The sequence below is a fragment of the Capra hircus genome, chromosome 19, assembly GCF_001704415.2.
Source record: "Capra hircus breed San Clemente chromosome 19, ASM170441v1, whole genome shotgun sequence".
NCBI lineage: Eukaryota > Metazoa > Chordata > Mammalia > Artiodactyla > Bovidae > Capra > Capra hircus.
Genome location: NC_030826.1, coordinates 54,786,355 through 54,803,873, shown reverse-complemented (window position 1 = coordinate 54,803,873; position 17,519 = coordinate 54,786,355). Strand labels below are relative to the sequence as shown.

Sequence of the window (17,519 nt, the reverse complement as noted above, 5' to 3'; positions counted from 1 at the left end):
GGCTCCGGGAGAGCGCTGCTTGGGTAGGGAATGGGGGCTGCGAGAGGAAGGGCAGACCAGGACTCGAGGACTCGGGGGCAGGGCTCCTGGCTGTGTGGCAGAGCAATGCCCCTGTCGTAAAGGATGCCACACTCACCCGGCCCAGAGGCAAGTCCACACCTGTTTATCTGTCCAGTAACACAGCTGCTCTGGCAGAGCCAGGCAGGGGCAGTGGCAGCTCAGGCCGAGGTGTCAAAGAGGCGATCGATCATGTCCCCCACCTGCTCCACGCGGTACTTGATGTACTTCTCCGGGTTCTTGGTGAAGGGCACGCTGCCATACCTGCCCAGGCGCTGAGGTCAGGGGGTGCAGGCCAAGCCCGCCCCTAGCCCTGCCTCAGCCTAAGGCCCTCCTGACGGGGTGCCCCGAGTTGTGTTTTGGTCTGGCCCCACACCAAAGCCATAGGCGCTGGGTCTGCCACCTGAACCCACCCCCTCTCTCCACGTTTTCTCAAAGAAAAGAGCCCAGAGGTCTTTGAGTTGGGGCAGAGGGGGAGCGTGGGGCTGGGAAGGCAGAGATGAAGGGCTCACCTGTTTAGAAAGGCCCCGTAGGTCTCCTTAACGATGCTTTTCTGAGCTTGGCGGATCTTGTCCCTCTGCTCTGTGTCGGGAATAGCCCAGGCCTTCTGGATCTTGCACAACTCCTCAAGGCCATCGTTGAAGCCCTGGCCACCAAATGGGGAAATAGCAGTGATCCAGAGACAAATGTTCGGGTCTGTGTTGCTACGCATCAATCGACGGAGGGGAAAAGATCCTGATTTACCTTAAAACGCTCCTTGATCATCTGCCGCTCCTTGTCCCGAAGCTGGGGGGCCGGGGGAGATAGCAGACAAAGTGGAGCTCAGAGCAGAGGCGCCCTGCCCCTGGCTCCTTCCCTTCTGCCCTCGGGGCCACAGGCATCCTTGCTTTCTCATCCTGGTTGTTTATTTTTTTTCCCAGAGAGACAACATAGAGCACCATATCCACTAGCCATCCCTCCCCTCCCCTTCAGCTCACCTTGACTCCAGGCTGGACCACAGGTAGATTCTTCTCGGCAATGTAGTCAGTCACCTTTAACCAACTGCGAGGCAGGGAGGGAAACACAGGGCAGAAAAGGGACAGCCTCAGGCCCCTGCTCCCTTTCCTGGGGTTTTGTTTTTTTAAAAATCTCTTCATCTACTGGGGTAGGTGGTGAGGGCAGGGATCGGTTTGGGTCAAAACTGAGCAAAACACAGCTGAGATTTTTTTCTCCCCCCTTGGGAATAAAAATGTTCAAGCTGCTCGCTTTTAAAATTAAGGACAGGAAACAGAGCACTCAATAGATTGATTAAGCACTGCCGACTGCAGTTAATGTCAGCATCACAGCCAATTTAGATGGAGAAGCAGATGAGAAAGGAGGAGCAGATAAACAAGAAGGGAGAGGGAGATACAGCCACGGGGAAGAAACAGGAGAAGGGAGAGAGACACACAAACTAAGAAACAGGAGGAGAGGACCAGAGACAGGTCCGGAGGGCGAGGCTCGGCCAAGTTCAAGGGCCCTTGCGACCTCGCTCTTTGCTTGGCCAAAAAGTTACCCACATCTCTGACAGTCAACCATTCTTAGCTGTCACCCTTGGCAGACTACCCTTGAACAGACTGGCAAAGCGCCCCTTCCCTGCCAAGGAGTAGCGAGTGGGAGGGGGCCTCCCACCCCCAACAAATGTGATTAAAAAGCAGAGGATTGGGGTCCACTGGGCAGCAGTTCCCCACCACTGACCCCGCCCAGCGTCCCCAGGCTCTGGGAAGGAAGCGTGAGTGGTGGGTATGCAGGTCGAGGTGGGGGGCTCCCCACCTGCGCTGGTAGGTCTGGATCTGCTGCTCGATGTGCTCACGGTAGGAGCGCTCGGCAGTCTTCTGGGTCACGGCCACCAGCTGGATCAGCTCGGACCTGGGGAGGGAGCGGGGGGGAGAGGAGAGAGAGGAGGTCCCACAGGCTGCTGGCCTTCGCAGCAACCTCGGCGGGGCCTGCCTCCCACCTCCCTGGGTCCTGGGCCCGCCAAGGGTGAAGGGGTGCCCTCTCCACCAGGACACCAGGGGGCACGGCCATCCCCAGGAGGCCGGGCAGAGGCAGGTGAGCCCAGAGCGGCCCCCGCGGCCACTTACTTCTCCAGGGCCTTGAGGATGTAGTTGTAGTTGTTGTGCAGGAAGATGGCGCTCAGAGCTGGGTCCTCATACACCTTGGATTTGCTCAGCAGGTTCAACTGCAGGTTGCCTAGGACTTTACCTGCACAGGGAAGGACGTGGTTACCTACCAACCACGGCAGTCTGATCCGCAAACCAACTCCCACTCGTTGCTCCTTGTCCCTCCTGGACCCAAGACCCCACCAGACTCAGCAGTCCTTGGCCCAGCGCCCACAATCCCCCAACCAGAGGTCAGGTTGCAATTCTAAAGGTCGGGGCAGGGTGGGGTCCCTCAGAAGCAGGCCCAGGACTAGCAGGAGCACACAGAGAGGAGAAGGAAGGGAAAAGGCAGGGAGGCCAGGCACCAGGGCTGCTGGCTGGCAGGGGCCACTCACAGATGTACGTGCTCAGCAGACGCCTGCTGAACTCGGAGCTGTAGCTGGTGGCGGAGGAGCTGGTCTCTGCGAGAGGAGAAGTCCTGTTACCGCGGCGGTGGTAGCAGCCGAGACCCTCTCTGGTCTCCCCTTGGCCAGGGGAACAGCTGGGGAAACCCTGGGAGGAGCCTTCCTCAGTCAGAGCTGGGTATGTCCTGAGCTACGGGGCTCCCTTCCAGCTGAGGGGAGCGCTTCCTGGGACTCTTCTGGAATCCGGGGAGGCCCCTCCATGGTCTTGGGTGGTGGGGTTAATGAGCTGGCCCCCAAGGACCAGGAGGAAGACGGGCAGGATGGGCGTGGAGACAGCCCTTTCCCCCCACCCAAGCTGGGTGGTACCTATAAGACCCACGTATCCCATTTGTTAGCAGCAGAGTTTTAGAATAGGCCCCTGATGGCCTCTCCACCTTCTCCCCCACTACCCATAACCTCCTCTACCAGACCAGAGGTGTCCTGCCCACACAGAGCAGAAGGCCAGGGGGGTGGGGAGTGGACGGGGAGGAAGGGGACAGGGAGGTGCTGGACCTGCCCAAAGGGTGTAGTCAGGGTGCTGGGCACAGCAGGATGCTGTCTGCAGAAGCCCAGGGACAGAAACTGGTGGTCAGGGAGCTGAGGGGGTCAGGAGCACCCTGAAGGAACCCGTGCCCCTCTGACCCTGCTCGGACTGGGGCCCTGAGCCTGTCCAGGGGCCTCTGTCCCCAGGGAACCTCACCCACGGGGCTTCAGAGGGGGAGGATGGGGCTGCCGAGCCCTGCTGCTTACCTCGGGGGTCTAAAGGAATATTGTATGTGTCCCCAAGAACTACGCAGTGAGAGGCAGTGCGCACAGAGGGGAAGGGGGGAGACAAAGGAGGGAGAAAGATGCAAAGTGCAAAACAGGTTAGAGACGGCCGCCACACCCGAGCCAAGCAGCCCACGCCCCTCGACACCGGGACACAGACAGCAGGAAAGCCCAGGCTGGACCCCCGCAGGCCAGGGACACACTGGAAAGTGGACATCAGGAGAGCGACAGGCCAGAGGCTGCCCCCAGGATGCGGGGTACAGGGGAGGCCCAGGGCTGGGTCTCAGCACACGCCTCCCCACGTGCTCACTTCCCAACCCCAGTCACGGGAAGACACCAGGCTGGCCCTGAGATGCCAGCCGAGCCCGCTCAATGGGTCAGCAGTGTGAGACCAAGTAGGAGGACAGGCAACACAACAGGAGGTGGGGAAATGCAGGAGGAGGCGGGAGCAGGGCACGAAAGACACTTTCAGACAAGTGGGGTCCGCGCTCCAGGGCGAGGACGGTGGAGGGAGCCGGGGGGACGGAGGCTGGGGCAGGTGGTCAGACCCTGCTCTCCTGATGCTGGGTCTGATGGTCCAAGAGGCTTGAGGAAGGTCCCGTTACAGGCCACGATTCCTTTCCACCCCCCAGGGTGGGGGGAATCTCCCAGAGAGGAGGGTGCCCCCTGGGGAGGGGCTAACCCCATGTCTCTAGCCTGGAGAGAGGAATGGGGTGGGGGGCCCCGCTGGGAGGTGTCAAGTACCTTGGGAGGCCAGCATGGCGCCTGCCGTCTCCTGGAAGTCCAGGAGCTGCTGCAGGAAGAGGATGGCCTGTGTGGGGAGAAAACGGGGCCAAGAAGGTTAAGGGTAGGACCCAAAGTCTGGATCAGCCCCCACAATGCAGCCCCTCTGACCGTTCCAGATAGGTGAGGGCAGGCGAAACGAGTGGGAGCAGACTTGCTGCTTCACCCTGTGGGTCTGGCCTCCAGGGAAAGGCCCCGTCTGCAGAGGGCACTTAGCGCCTCCAGCCCATCCTGCCACCTGCGCCCCCCGCCCGCCCCAGGAGTCCCCAGCAGCACCTACGTTGCTCGTGAGCTCGTGCACGGTGCCATCCTTGGGCATGTTGTATTCCTTGTCGGGGTCGTTCTGTGGGACAGACAGCCTGAGTCCCTGAAACAGCTCCTAAGGAGGCCCCAGCCCACCCTGCACCCGTCTGCGGACCCACAGCACCACCTCCTGGCAGACAAGTGTCAGGACACCCCGTCCGACACAAAAAACGAGCAAGAGGGACCTAAAGGAGCTTGATGCCTCAAGTGGGGGCCTCTGGGAAAGAAAGGGAGGCCCGTGGGTACTGACAGGAGACCAGCAGCACGGCTGGCTGGCTTCCCTGCAGGGCAGGCCCGCCCCACTTGGAGGCCTGCTCTCAGGAGTTCCTGAGGCCGGTCGCAGGTGGCCCTGCCTGCAGCCCCGCCTGCCGGCCTGGGTGGCGTGGACAGAGGAAGGGCACCTTGATGTTGTCGGCGAAGTCCTCCAGCGCTTTGGCTCCCACGGTCTCCATGGAAGTGATGAGGCTGGGCAGCTTGTTCTTGGTGCTGGCGGCTGTGCCCTGAGGATGTAGCCACAGGGCTGCACAGGGCTCCGGAGCCCTGGTCCTTCCCAGCCCCCCGCCCCGGGGACTGTCTCTTCTACTCACTCCCCCGAGAGCGCCTCCACCCACCCAGGGCCCCGAGGAAATTGCCGCTGCCCCCCACTCTGAGCAGAGAATGCGGTTCTCCTGGGAGGCCCTGCTAGGTGGCATCCCCAAGGGCCCCCCTGCCCCCACGTACCTGGAGCACCTGGTCAAACTCAGGCTTGGTCTGCTTGAGGTGCCGCAAGATGGGGAAGACAGTGAGCACGGCCGAGAAGTCATGGCGGATGATGGCCTTGCGGGCGGCCACCACAATGTTCTCGCCTTCGAGCATGAGCCCGTCCAGGGCGTCCTGAGAGAGCGGGGTAGGGGGAGGGCTCAGGGGAGGGACAGCCAGCTGGCTCCCATGGCCGGTGAGGGGACCTGGAAGGGTGTGGGGGGGTGTGTGCCTCCAATCAGGACATACCACCCAGTTCAGAGGCCCCAGGATCAGGGTGGAGGCAATGGCTGGAGTTAAGGGCTAGGAACCTGGCCCAGACTCAAGCTTCTGCAGGGATAGCTCTCACTTGGGGTGTTTGGTCGGGGCGGGGCGGGGCCAGACCTGTATTAAAGAGTCGAAGGTCTTTTTCTGATGGTGCTCAGGGATGACATCCGTCAGCAGCTGGTACTCGCTCTGGGCCAGCTTGACAAAGGCACTAGCGCAGTGAATGTAGGCATCTGTTTCCACGTCCAGCATGTCATCTCTCCCTGGGGGGACAGCAGGGCCCCTGAGCTACTGGTCTGGGGTAGCCCCTTTCCCTGCCAGGGTGGGGGCCGTGAATCTCTCCAGCTCCTGGCCAGATTGGCAGCAGATGGGAGGAAGACTGCTGGCAGAAAGCTGAGAGGGCTCCAGCAGAGCTGCCAGGGTTTGAGGGGGGAAAAATGGGGCTGAGTCCAGCCTTGGTCTGAGCTTCATTTTCAGCTCTGCTGTGGGCAGTATTACTGTCCCAGAGCGTCAGGTGTGGGAGGTGTGGGGGAGGATTCAAGGACAAGACCCCTCAGTATACTTCCCGGAGAAGACATGTCTGACCCCAGACAGGGGATTCTGAACTGCAAGAGGCAATGTCCACCCCAAGGAGGTTGGCGCCATCTCAGAAGATGCTGGGCCTCTAAAGGCAGACACCGGCCTGGCCAGGCCTGGAATGTATAAAAAGGCGGTGGACTCTGGTTTATGAGGCTAGCTGACATGGGATTAAAGTTGGAGAGCAGGCCACGTGAGCCCCAGAGAGGGAGGATTGCTTGGTTGTCAGCTGCCCCGGGAGGAGCGGGGGGTCCCTCCACGGTACTGGAGGCTGGGGCAGTGGTGTCCGCAGGCAACTGGATGCTACGTGCCAAGGGACGGGCTCCGAGAGGGTCGGAGCCTTGGAGCTGCTGCTGGAGTCAGGTGCGGGCACTCCCTACCCTCCAAGGGGCCGCCTGCAGCTTCTGCCCTCTGCCCAGGCCCTGAGAGCCCAGCCTGCACTCCCGTCTGGAGAGAGGCAGGGAGACCTAGTGCCCAAGAGAGAGAGAGGAGGAGGCCCGGGAGAGAGAGAGGCGAGTAGGCCTGGCTCGTCCTCGGAGCGGAGGCCGGCTGGGCGGCGGGAGCGGGCCCTCCGAGGGGTGGCCGGGAGTGCAGCAGTGGCGGCCCGTGGGCTGGGCTGCGGTACTCACCGGCCAGCGGCCCGGCCTTGTCGTTCAGGGCCTCGGACAGGTGCTTAACTCGGAAATCATGCTCGTGACCTAGCGAGACGTTGGCCGCAAACACAAGCAGCGTTTATCCAGGGGCGGGGTGGCTGCCTCTTGGGTTGGGGGGCGCTGAGAAGAAGCCCTCAGTCTCCAGGCGGATATGAGATGGGGTGTGTGGGGGGGCACTGGAGAGGGCTCTGAGCCCCTCCTCTGCCTCAGACCACCTCAGGAACAGCCGTTTCAAGCCTGACTTGCAGTGCCTGGACCACCCTTGGGAGCCAGTTTCCCCAAACCCGGAGGCTGAGAAAGCTGTGAGGACCACAGAGGGTATCTAAAGAGTTTCCGGCAGCTGCGGAAGGTCTGATGTTCAGCCCCAGGGGCTGAGTCTCACCGTATTGGGGAGAGATCCAGTTAGAGAAATGTCACTGCCCAATGAAGGGGGACAGGCTCCTTTTGTCCCCCAGGGACATTCTTTTGAAGGCGGATCTGGTCCACTGGGGCAGGGCTGTCCCTCCTCTGATGGGAGACAGGGGGGACATAGGCTGCTTGTCTCCCATGGCACATGCTCCCCTTTCTGAAGGTGGAGGGTGGCAGGGGGCAGCCAGCTTGGTCCTGCCACTGCTGGTCTGAGCGTGAAAGGGCTACCCATGACAGAGAACTTTCTCCGAGTTCAAACGGGAGACAAGAAGGACAGAGACAGGATGGGGAGGGGGCAGGAAGCCTCCCGGGGGGCAGAGCCGCCTTCAGTCAGACAGGACTAGGCCAAGACCACAAAGGCTGCCCCTGAGCCAGCCAGCAGGGCTCAGTGGCTCCAGGGACCTCAGTTCCCCCCCCCGCCCCCTGCCCCTCTCAGGTTTATGCCAGAGGCCGTCTGGGGGGTGGAGGCTCTGCCCTGCCACAGGAGTGGATACACAGTGGAGGAGAAGGGAACTGGAGAGGAACATGGGGTGATTACCTTCCAGAGGAATGAGGTTAGAGCCCCCCTTTTTCCCATCTAGACCATGCTGGGAATATTGTTTCAGAAGGTTCTGAGCCTTACGGATCGTCCCTGTCACCAGAGCCACACAGAGAGGAGACAAGAAGACCTAGGAAATGAGTGAGAGAAAACAGCAGCAGCCCTCCACCGGCCCCTCTCCCCCAGGCCCGCGCCCACCCCCAGCAGTGAGCACGCCCGGATGGAGGAACGGAGCCATTTTATTCCTTCAGGAGACTCCTGGTTCTGCCAGTGACCCTCATGTTCTGGGTCTGAGTTCATTTGAGGAAGTGCAGTGGGTGAAGGAGATGCGATGGGCAAAGATCCACCAGAAGAACCAAAAATTAACAAAGAAAACAACAGTACTGAGTGGTACTTAGATCATAGGCCCTGGGACAGAGGAGCAAGTCACGGAACTCTAGAGCCCAGAAAGGGTGATCCGGGGGACACCTCGAGGCCCTCAGGTCCTCTCCCAAGGGCAGGCCGAGCTCTCCGGGCACGCTCAGTGCCAGAAGCAGCCAAGCAGCAGCCCACCAAAAGCAGGAGACCCGGGAGATGGCGAAATGGGCCTGGGCTTCCAGGGACAGCAGTGGGAGGCTTGGAGATCCAGAGGCAGAGTGGCCCACACACCAGGGCAGGGACCCGAACCATCAGAGCTCTTGGGAATGACTCAAAAGCCGAGGAGAAGTTAACAGAGGCCACCACACAGAGAGCTGGAGCGGGAGGGCCGCAGGAAAGGGGGCATGCTCTTGGCATGGGGGGAAAAAACCAACAGTTAGTATCACACGTGAGAACAATGACAATGCCGCGGTGCCCACAGCCTCTCAGGTCAGCTACCTCTACGGGAGCGAGAGAGCTCAGGGCAGAACACGTCGGGGAAGTAAAACAGCACTCAAAACGGACGTGTGCAGCTGCCTCGTTAACAAAGCAGGGGGCAGGGCAGGCACCGTGAGGGTAACTCAGGTCCCTCTCCCCTGGGGACTCCTGGGTGGCCCCCGGCATCTCTGAACACAGGGAGGCTGCTTGGGTCCTGGCAGCTCCCCAAAAGGCTGGGGGAGGCGGGACATTTCTCTCTGTGCGCACCAACCACAATTAGCTACTAACAGCCGAATTCAGGGCTCCAGTTCAGCATCTGTCTCGCCATGTTCTTCAGCGAGCGGCCCCACTAATGAGTGAATTGGTTTCCTGCCGCACGGACGAGCGGGAGCAGATGGGCCCGTGCGGCAGGAGCCTCACCAGCACGTCCACGTGGATGTGGGCTGGGGACATTGATCTGGCAGCCACCAAGCCCATCAAGTGCCCAACTACCTTGGATGATGCCAGGGTCAGTGTTTCATTACCCACCGCACCGCCCAGCTTCGCTCCTCAAGAGCTGGGAATCACGTCCTGGGGTCCTGTCTCCCTAGTTTCCGACATCAGTTCTGAGCCCCCCTCAACCCCAGCTTCTGACAACTCTTGAAACTCCACAGAAACCAAAGGGACCCTCACAGCTACAGCCATCCTTTCGGCAGGCTCGAAGTCAAGGCTGCTTTAGGTCCAGCGGGAGCACCGAGATCAGACCCCGGCTCCCCTGCAGGGCCAGCAGTGCTCCTGGATGCAGTCTGGGTCCTGGGGTGCCCGTCGGAGAAGAGACAGAGGGGAGGAGAGCGCAGGCCTGCCGAGGCCCAAGAAGCCCCACAGCCTCACTGAGCCGAGGCGCAGAGACGGAAAGGCCCGTGTGGCGGGCGGCTGTGGCCACGTAGGCAGCCTTACTAGAGTCCCTGTTTGCGGCCAGTTCTCCCGGGGGGGCGGCCAGGACATCCACACTGGTGGGGGGAAGGGCCCCTGGCTTCCCTCCCGCCCTGCCCACTGGTGCCTTGCCTGCGGGCAGCCTCTGCTCTGCCGTGTCTCCAAACCCTGAACCAAGGCCTGAGGAGCAGCGGGTTTTCAGGGCAACTGTGAACAGGCAACCCTGCTCCCTGAGGGGCAGGGAAGGAAAGCGCTGTCACGAAAGACGGTCCCACCGGTGCCTCTGGGCACGTGAGGCAACAGCAGCTGGACCAGGTGGGCTGAGGCAGGAACAGCCCCTGGCCTCACGCGCTCTCTCTCTCTCCCTGGGGTCTGCAGTGGTCCCTCACCCCGGAAGACCCCAGTCTCTCGAGGGCAACACCTCTCAGCAGCCAGACACAGCCAGGCTTGCCAAGCGAAAGATGGCACGCGGGGACACTGTTTACCCGGAGCACAGACCACGGGGCACACGATGACGGGAAGAAGGCCAGACAGTGAGCTGTTCGCCCAGGACACCTGCAGCCCAGGCCTCTCCCACCTCAACGACCCTCCCCCGAGTCCCCACGGCCAGACACAAGCTTCGAGTGGAACCTAAAAGCCCGACTGTGTCCTTCGGTGAGGATGGCCTGGGATTTTTTTTTTTCTGGATGGATGGATGGACTGTGAAAGAGCAAACTCTCCCCTCTCCACTTCTTAACTACGCATCAGGTCAAGCAGCCTGGGCTTCCTGGAAGGTGAAGGCTGCCGCACCTGCCCCTGTCCCATTCCACAGTTTTGGTGGCGGCAGCAGGCCTGGCCTTTACACAAGACGACGGAGACAGGCCAAGGGCGCCCAGCGAGTGGCTGCCGCTGCACCTGTCAGCCCACCTCTCCAGGCCTGTGACCCACTGCTCCAAGGACCCTTATACAGCCCCTAGACTCGCGAGAAAGGAGCTCACTGGACCAGGCCTTGCTGGGTGGGCAGACACCTGCTTTCTGTCCCATGTACCTACGGTCAGGGGTACTGTGAGGACAAGCTCTAAAGGGGCTGACGCTGCTCAACCCGGGGTGGGCCTGGGCAACCCAGGTCCCAGGTGGCCCTCGGGATGGTTCCGAGGTGGGCCGGTGGGGGGGTGCTCACCTGGTCGCTTGACTGGCTTCTTGGTGGGTGTGTCTTTCCTCTTGTTGGGGATAGCAGGGGAGTAGGGGACCCCAGAGGAAGAGCTGCTCTTCCGGAAATGCTCCTTCAGGCCTTTGATGGAGCGATCCAGCTGGCTGGAGCGGATCTGGTAGTAGACGTTCATGAAATCTGAGGGGAGACAGGCGACAGCTGAGGTCCCTGGCCCTGGCCCGGGAGCCTCCCTCTCCCTTCCAGACACAGCTCCTCAGGGCAGCAGTGGGTACCTGCTATTGCTACCTGCGAACCTCTTCCTAGCAGCCCCCAGCGTGGCCTCGTCCCAAATTAAGCAAAGTCTTATGAGAGAAACTACCCTCCAACAGAACCAACAGTTAGTTGTGAGTTTTTTGTTGTTATTTTTTTTACTGTGCCACACAGCATGTGGTTCTTGGTTCCCCGACCAAGGATCGAATCCGTGCTCCTTAAATGGAAGCAGAATCCTAACCACTGGACCACCAGAGAGCTCCCTTTGAAAGGAAGGCTTTTTTGACTTTGTTTATTTTTGGCCACACCCCGAGGCTTGTGGGATCTTAGTTCCCAGACCAGGGATTGAACGCAGGCCCCTGGAACTGAAAGTGGAGTCCTAACCATGGGACCTAGGGAATTCCTGGGTTTTTTTTTTAGATTAAAAAAAATACAAAGTTAACACCCAGCTTCAACTTGGTAAGAGGTCAAAAGCTGTGGTTTCTGGGTCAGGAAGATCCCCTGGAGAAGGGACAGGCTACGCACTCTAGTATTCTTGGACTTCCCTGGTGGCTTGGTCAGTAGAGAATCTGCCTGCAATGTGGGAGACCCGGGTTCGATCCCTGAGTCAGGAAGTCCTTCTCCCTGGAGGAGGAAATGGCAACTTACTCCAGTATTCTTGCCTAGATAATCCCATGGATAGAGGAGCCTGGTGAGGTAAAGTCCAGGGGGTTGCAGAGAGTCCTACATGACTTCAGCGACTGAGCATGCAAAGGATGTGAGCAATGCATAGGCGGCAAAGAGACAATAAATGTCAGTAAATGAAAAAAATAGACTATTCTTTAGCGGTGAATGAAGTGAAAGTTTTTTAAAAATTAGAGGATCGTGATATCCCGGTCAAATAGCTAAGATAAACGAAGTTAAGGAAGAAAAAACAGCCGGAGGATTGTCGACGGGTCAGTCCACCAGCCCCATCTGCCCGGAGAGGAGCGTAAGATAGCAAGGTTACAGATCTGTTCAGACAGCTCTACCTGATAACTGCACCTTTGAGAAAATATCCCAAAGGACTTCCTAAATAAGAAGAGCAAGCACTACAAGCATGTTCACTCCAGCACTTTATCAACACTGGAAAATTAGAAAATAAAAAAGTTCAAATGAGTGAGGAAAAAAGATACAGATGCCACGGTACATTTCAGCAGCTCCAAACACGCAAAATGGACCAAAGCACAGAGGTTCTGGCTGAAGGAGGCAGAGGGGTCTGGAGGCATCCCCTGGCCTCCCTTATCCCAAGGGAGGCCCTGGATCACTCCTGCCAACCCCTCTGCTCCCAGAGTGCAGTTCGTGAGCCACAGACAAGCCTGTGTGGTTGGTACAGGCAGCCCTGAGACCCAGCACCACACAGTCCTCGAGAAGGAGGGGGACAGTGATAAGGCACACTGGCAGCTTGGCGCGTGTCCACACTGCCGAAGCGAAGGAGAATGTGGAGGACTAAGTAGCTTAAAATTGAATTTTCATTAGTTTTTAAAAATTTTTTTGCTTAACTCAGGAGTTGTTGTTGTTGTTGTTTTTTTAATCCTGGGACAGGCCAAAGAAATGATGGGACCAACACACCACAGAATATTATGCAGCTGTCAAACAGAATGAAGCAGACATACATGTACTGATATGGAATGCTCTCAAGGCATGTCACTAAGTTAAAAGCAAAAACCAGAAAACAATTGTCAGAGAGGACAATTGTCCTTCCACCTGGGAATGAGGGTGAGATAACGCACATATTCACTCTCTCTCTCTCTCACACACACACATAAAGATGTTTTTGGAAGGCTGTAAATAACCTTAACAGTACTCATCTTTGGGCTACGCTGTAGGCGTCAGGGAAGCGGGGAAGTGAACTTCTGTTTCTCACCTAAACCTTTCTGTGCCATTTGAAATTTTTACAATTAATTCGGGGGAAAAAAAGGAAAGACACTGGAAAGGAAGGTATATAAAGAAACGCATGGGTTTGCTAGATTCACAATTTGACACACACACTCGGGATTTATGGCTCGCGGTGTCTCCAACTAAACTCCTTATCAAAGACATGCAAGTGGATTAAGGAAATGAAGGGGAGGCCCACTCCTCTGGCCTGCCACCAGCGCCCGGGCCGCCTCACCTTGGTTGCGGCCATATTCCACCAACCAGCGGGAGATGCGGACCACGTCGTGCAGCACGCTCTCGGGCAGGTGCTCCAGGGGCACCTCCTCCTGGAGCTCCAGGTCGTCCTCACCACCGATCAGATCCAGGATGAGCACTGGGGACACCACCTTGCTGTGCCGGGTCATCAGGCTGCGGAACTCGGACTCCAGTGACTCCTTCCCCCGCTCAAACAGCAGCTTCTATGGGACGGAGGGAGGGCGGGGAGAAAGATGAGGGTCCGCAGCTGCTTCAGCACTCAGCTGGCCCTTGCCTCCCCATACCCTTCCTTTCCCTTCCTGCTTCTGGGTCTCAGCCCTCCTCTGCCTTCACTTCCTTTTCCCCATAGAAGAAATGCTCGGAAGCCTTCCTTTATTATTTCTTTCCCTTGTGTTCTCTTAAAATGTATGCTTGCAGGTGAAACCCAGAGTTTTACAAGAAGTAGGTGCTTACAGGTATCAGCTGATTATTTTTTCATTCCACCATTAATTTGTGTTCTTGTTAGAAAAGGGTTTGTTAGAAACCCTTGTTAGAAAAGCAAAAGAAAAAAAACACAAACTGGATGTCAAAAACTTATGTGCTGAAAACGATGCCATCAAAAAAGCGAAAAGAGGGGGACTTCCCGGACTGTCCAAGGCTTAAGACTCCATACTTTCTCAATCCCTGGCCAGGGCATTGAGATCCTGCATGCCATGCTGTGAGCACTCCCCCGCGCCACTGCCCCCCTCCACCCGCCACCGCAAAAAAAGTGAAAAGACAATCCATAGAATGAAGGGAAATATTTGCAAATCACGTATCTGAAGTGATAGGTATTCAGAGCAGACAAGAGAATCAAAAATATACGCCCACACAAAAGTATGCACACAAGTGTTCATAGCAACACTGCTCATAACCACCAAAAAGTGGAGTGATCAAGTGATGGATGGACAAACTGTGGTAGATCCATAGAATGCAATATAATTCAGCCCTATAATGGAATGAAGCACTGACATGCATTACCACACAGGTGAACCTTGTAAACAGGCAATTAGAAGCTAGATTCAGAAGGTTACATACTGTGTGACTCCACTTACAGAAGTCCAGAATAGGTAAATGTGCAAAGAAGACAGATGAGTGAGTACTAGTGGCGGGGTGAATGGGGAGGCGAGGGAAGAAGAGTTACTGCCAATGTGTCTCTTTTTACAGGGGATGAGTATGTTATGAAATTTATTCCAGGGATGTTGCATGACTTGGTGATTATTAAAACTACTAAATTACTGATTACTAAACTACTAAGCTTTATACTTCAGATGGGTAAAATTTTATTGGTATGTGAATTATATCTCAATAAAGACGCTTTAAAAATAGAAGAGTTGGAGTGTTTCTGCGTACTTGAAAAGTAAGTCCTCTAGGGTAAACCTGGAGTTGTATATTTTTTTGTCTTCTTCTCTAGCCCACCCCCAAACCCAAGTTCTAGCACAGAGCTCTTCACTCTGTGACCTGAACTTGGTAGAGATCCTCAAGAACAAAGTTCTCCAACCCCTGACATTCCAATCTCTGAGTCTAGGCTGCCCACTGATGGGTTGCAGTATAGTGGTTATAGCGGTGTGTCCCCTCTGGGTTACTAGTGTGACAGTGTACTGATCCTGCAGTCTTCTGTGTAGCCAGGTGGCAATGGTTATACAACGTGAATGTCACTGAACTGTTCCCTTCAAGATGGTTAGAAATGGTAATTTTTATATTATTTATTTTTCAGTACAATAAAAAATACCCATGCATTTATAAAAATCAAATGTTAAATCTGTATTTCATAGGTAACTTGTAATGTGCATTCTCTGGTGGCTCAATGGTAAAGAACCTGCCTGCCGATGCAGGAGATCTCTGGGTTGAGAAGATCCCCTGGAGAAGGAAATGGCAACCCACTCCAGTATTCTTGCTTGGGAAATCCCATGGACAGAGGAGCCTGGCAGACTACAGTCCACGGGGTTACAAAAGAATCAGACACAACTCAGCAACTAAACAACAACTTATAATTTAGCTAAATTATTAAAATGCAATCAAAATGTAGACCTGTAATTTCTGAAACAGAGATTTCAATGTCTGTAGTATGTGCATGGTACTATATACTTCTCTTCATTCGACTATATTATCTTTTAGCTGGTTCAGTGTCTCATGAGACCCAGACAGGGATTGGTGTCTCCCAACCTCTCACATCACTCTGCTGGCCCCTTACCACTTTGTTGAGCTCTGGGCTGTCTGGGCTATTGTCCTGGAAATACTCCACAGCCTTCTGAATCTTGGCCATGCTTCCCAGATACTCCTCTAGCCTACCTGTGGGCCTGGAAAGGAGAAGAGCCATATTAGCCCGGGTAGATGGAAGATAAATAGGAAGGACTAAGGGAATGGTATTTGGAAATGGTGAACAGAATTAACACAGGGGACTCTAGACTCATATATATTCTACCCCACTTCCAAAGCCTACTGGTCCAAGAGGCGTTAGGAATGTGACCCTCTGGTCCAAGCTCACCCCTCTCTGATGATCTTTTCAGTGTCACTGGCCACGTGGTAGTAGCTGATGACATGGTCCAGACAGGACAGGGTCTTCTCGACATTCTCCTGCAGCCGCTGCAGGTTCTCCGTCTGCTTGTGCACGGGGATGATGGAGTTCTCCAGCTTCATAAGGCGACTTTCAAAGGATGACAGGATAGACACCTACGGGGGGAAGCCCCGTGCTCTCAGGCCTCAGGGTTGTCCCAGCACTGCTTCTGCCCCTCGCCAGGTCTTCGCATTTGCTGCCTTTTCTCTGGTTTTCTAGACAGTATGCTCCAAGAGGAGACGGACAGGGTATACTTATTCCCCACTGTATCCCCAGGATCTACCATGTGCCTGGCAGATCGGAGGTGGCCCAAATAAATTGGCTGAAGTTTGATTTGAAGGCGAGGCAACCGTTACATTAACTTCTCAGAAAATCACCTCAGGATGGCTTCCCTTCTACCCTTTAAAGCCAGATCTCAACTTATGTTCTCCCTGATGCTTTCCTAGACTGAACAGGAACTAGTTTCATATAGAGTAGCCTCAAATGCATTCCTGGTACCTTCAAACCCCCTCTCTCTAAGGCTAAATCTCATTAAGTAAGGACTAGCACCTGATGACTGTGTTACTGAATACATACCCACCTTCCTATCTACTACTCAGTTTGGGTTTTCCAGGCTCTTTTCGGAATAAGAAAGGAAGTTCATGTTTATTGAGTACCTACTGTATACCAGATACTGTGCAAGAGGCATTTCCATTCATTAGCTTCTATGACCTTCACAGCTACAATGGAGATTGGCATCGTCTATTTTAGCAGAGGAGGTAACTGAGGCTCAGCGTTACCTGTCAGGAGCCACACACAAAAAAGTGGAGGGGCAAGGGCTAGATCCTGCATCTATCTGATTTCTGACTCATTCTACCCCTCCACCTCTCCAGAGTGACAGCTGAGTCTCCTGCCCTCAGTAATCTCAGAAGTGGTACCCCCACCCGTGATACCCGCGCTTAAACTAAGGGTGACCCATGGCCAGTACCCAGCCCACTTAAGTCAGTCTCACTAAATGTTTGCGGAAGGAGAGAAAGAAGAATGGAGAACTTAGGCAGAAAGCAGATATGTGGGGGGGCTGCCGCATTCTCAGCGAAGTGGCGGGCAAGGGGAAGAGAGTGTAAGAAGTGTAACACTGTTGCTAGAGAAACCCAGACGTTAACACCCATCACCACCCAGGCCAGAAGCCTCAGGCTTTAGGTACCAAACCCCTGGGTCGCAGCGTCTGGAGGCCCTCCCAGCGAGGGGTTACTCACCATGTTCTTGGTGAGCTGGTCGCTCTTCTCCAGGCTGTCTCGGATGAAGGACAGCGTCTCCTCCTCCTGCGGGGGGGAGGGGAGGACATCACCAGAAGCCAGAGACCACCGCATCCCGGCTCCACAGCCTCGCCCGGACCCTATCGCCCGCGGCCCCCTCCACTCCTACTACCTCCCCTCCCTGAGTGGACGCCCGGCCCGGATCTCGGCCCCTTCCCTCACCTCCTCCCTCCCCCGCCCCGCCTCCCCAGCCCCACCTGCTTTAGCTTGTCCTCGATCTCCCGCCGCCGGGCGGACGCCTCCTGCGGGGGAATCATGACTTCGACCCTCCCTGCGAGCGGCCCCACAGCCCAGCGTCTCGCTTCAGAGGGCCCTCTCGGCTCCCGTCCCTGTCACACCCACTTCCGCCCATGGCCCCCCTCCCCGGGGCCCGTTTGCCGCCATGTTGGGAGTGGCAGGCGGAAGTGCGCCTGCGTGGAACTCAGGGACAGGGGAACCCGGCAGGTGGCCATCTTGGGTGTGGCGGGGAGGTGCACCCGGGTTTCACCTTGATGCGTGTTGCCACACTCATCAGAGAAGGTTCTCTAGCGGTGTTTTGTCCCGCAGCTGGCACAACAGTTACAGCTCACTTGCCGTCTTCGTGGGAAGGCTGACTCTTTTCACAAAGATTAATAACAAATTCGTTTGTCTGGATCCAGGCACAGATGAGGTGTTCCCCCGCAAAGCGCAGCACAGAGCTTGTCACACAGCAGGCGCCTA

The 17,519-nt window shown here is 56.4% G+C and overlaps 1 protein-coding gene across 5 annotated transcripts; it reads right to left on the bottom strand.

Moving 5' to 3' along the window:
* On the bottom strand, positions 142–17,195 carry EXOC7 (exocyst complex component 7). 5 transcript variants are annotated; one of them, XM_018063760.1, is made up of 20 exons: positions 17,018–17,195; positions 16,761–16,826; positions 15,457–15,641; positions 15,163–15,268; positions 12,931–13,153; positions 10,560–10,727; positions 7,655–7,747; positions 6,685–6,753; positions 5,597–5,742; positions 5,195–5,347; positions 4,876–4,974; positions 4,452–4,514; positions 4,133–4,199; positions 2,573–2,638; positions 2,160–2,280; positions 1,849–1,944; positions 1,035–1,098; positions 802–843; positions 570–703; positions 143–321 (listed from the first exon to the last, which is right to left on the bottom strand). In XM_018063760.1, the coding sequence occupies exons 1-20, from the start codon at positions 17,075–17,077 to the stop codon at positions 219–221; spliced, it is 2,124 nt and encodes a 707-aa protein (XP_017919249.1). In that variant the 5' UTR covers positions 17,078–17,195; the 3' UTR covers positions 143–218. The 5 variants fall into 5 exon arrangements, with proteins under 5 accessions (XP_017919254.1, XP_017919249.1, XP_017919251.1 ...); XM_018063762.1 differs by lacking the exon at positions 6,685–6,753 and adding an exon at positions 3,371–3,409; XM_018063763.1 differs by lacking the exon at positions 6,685–6,753.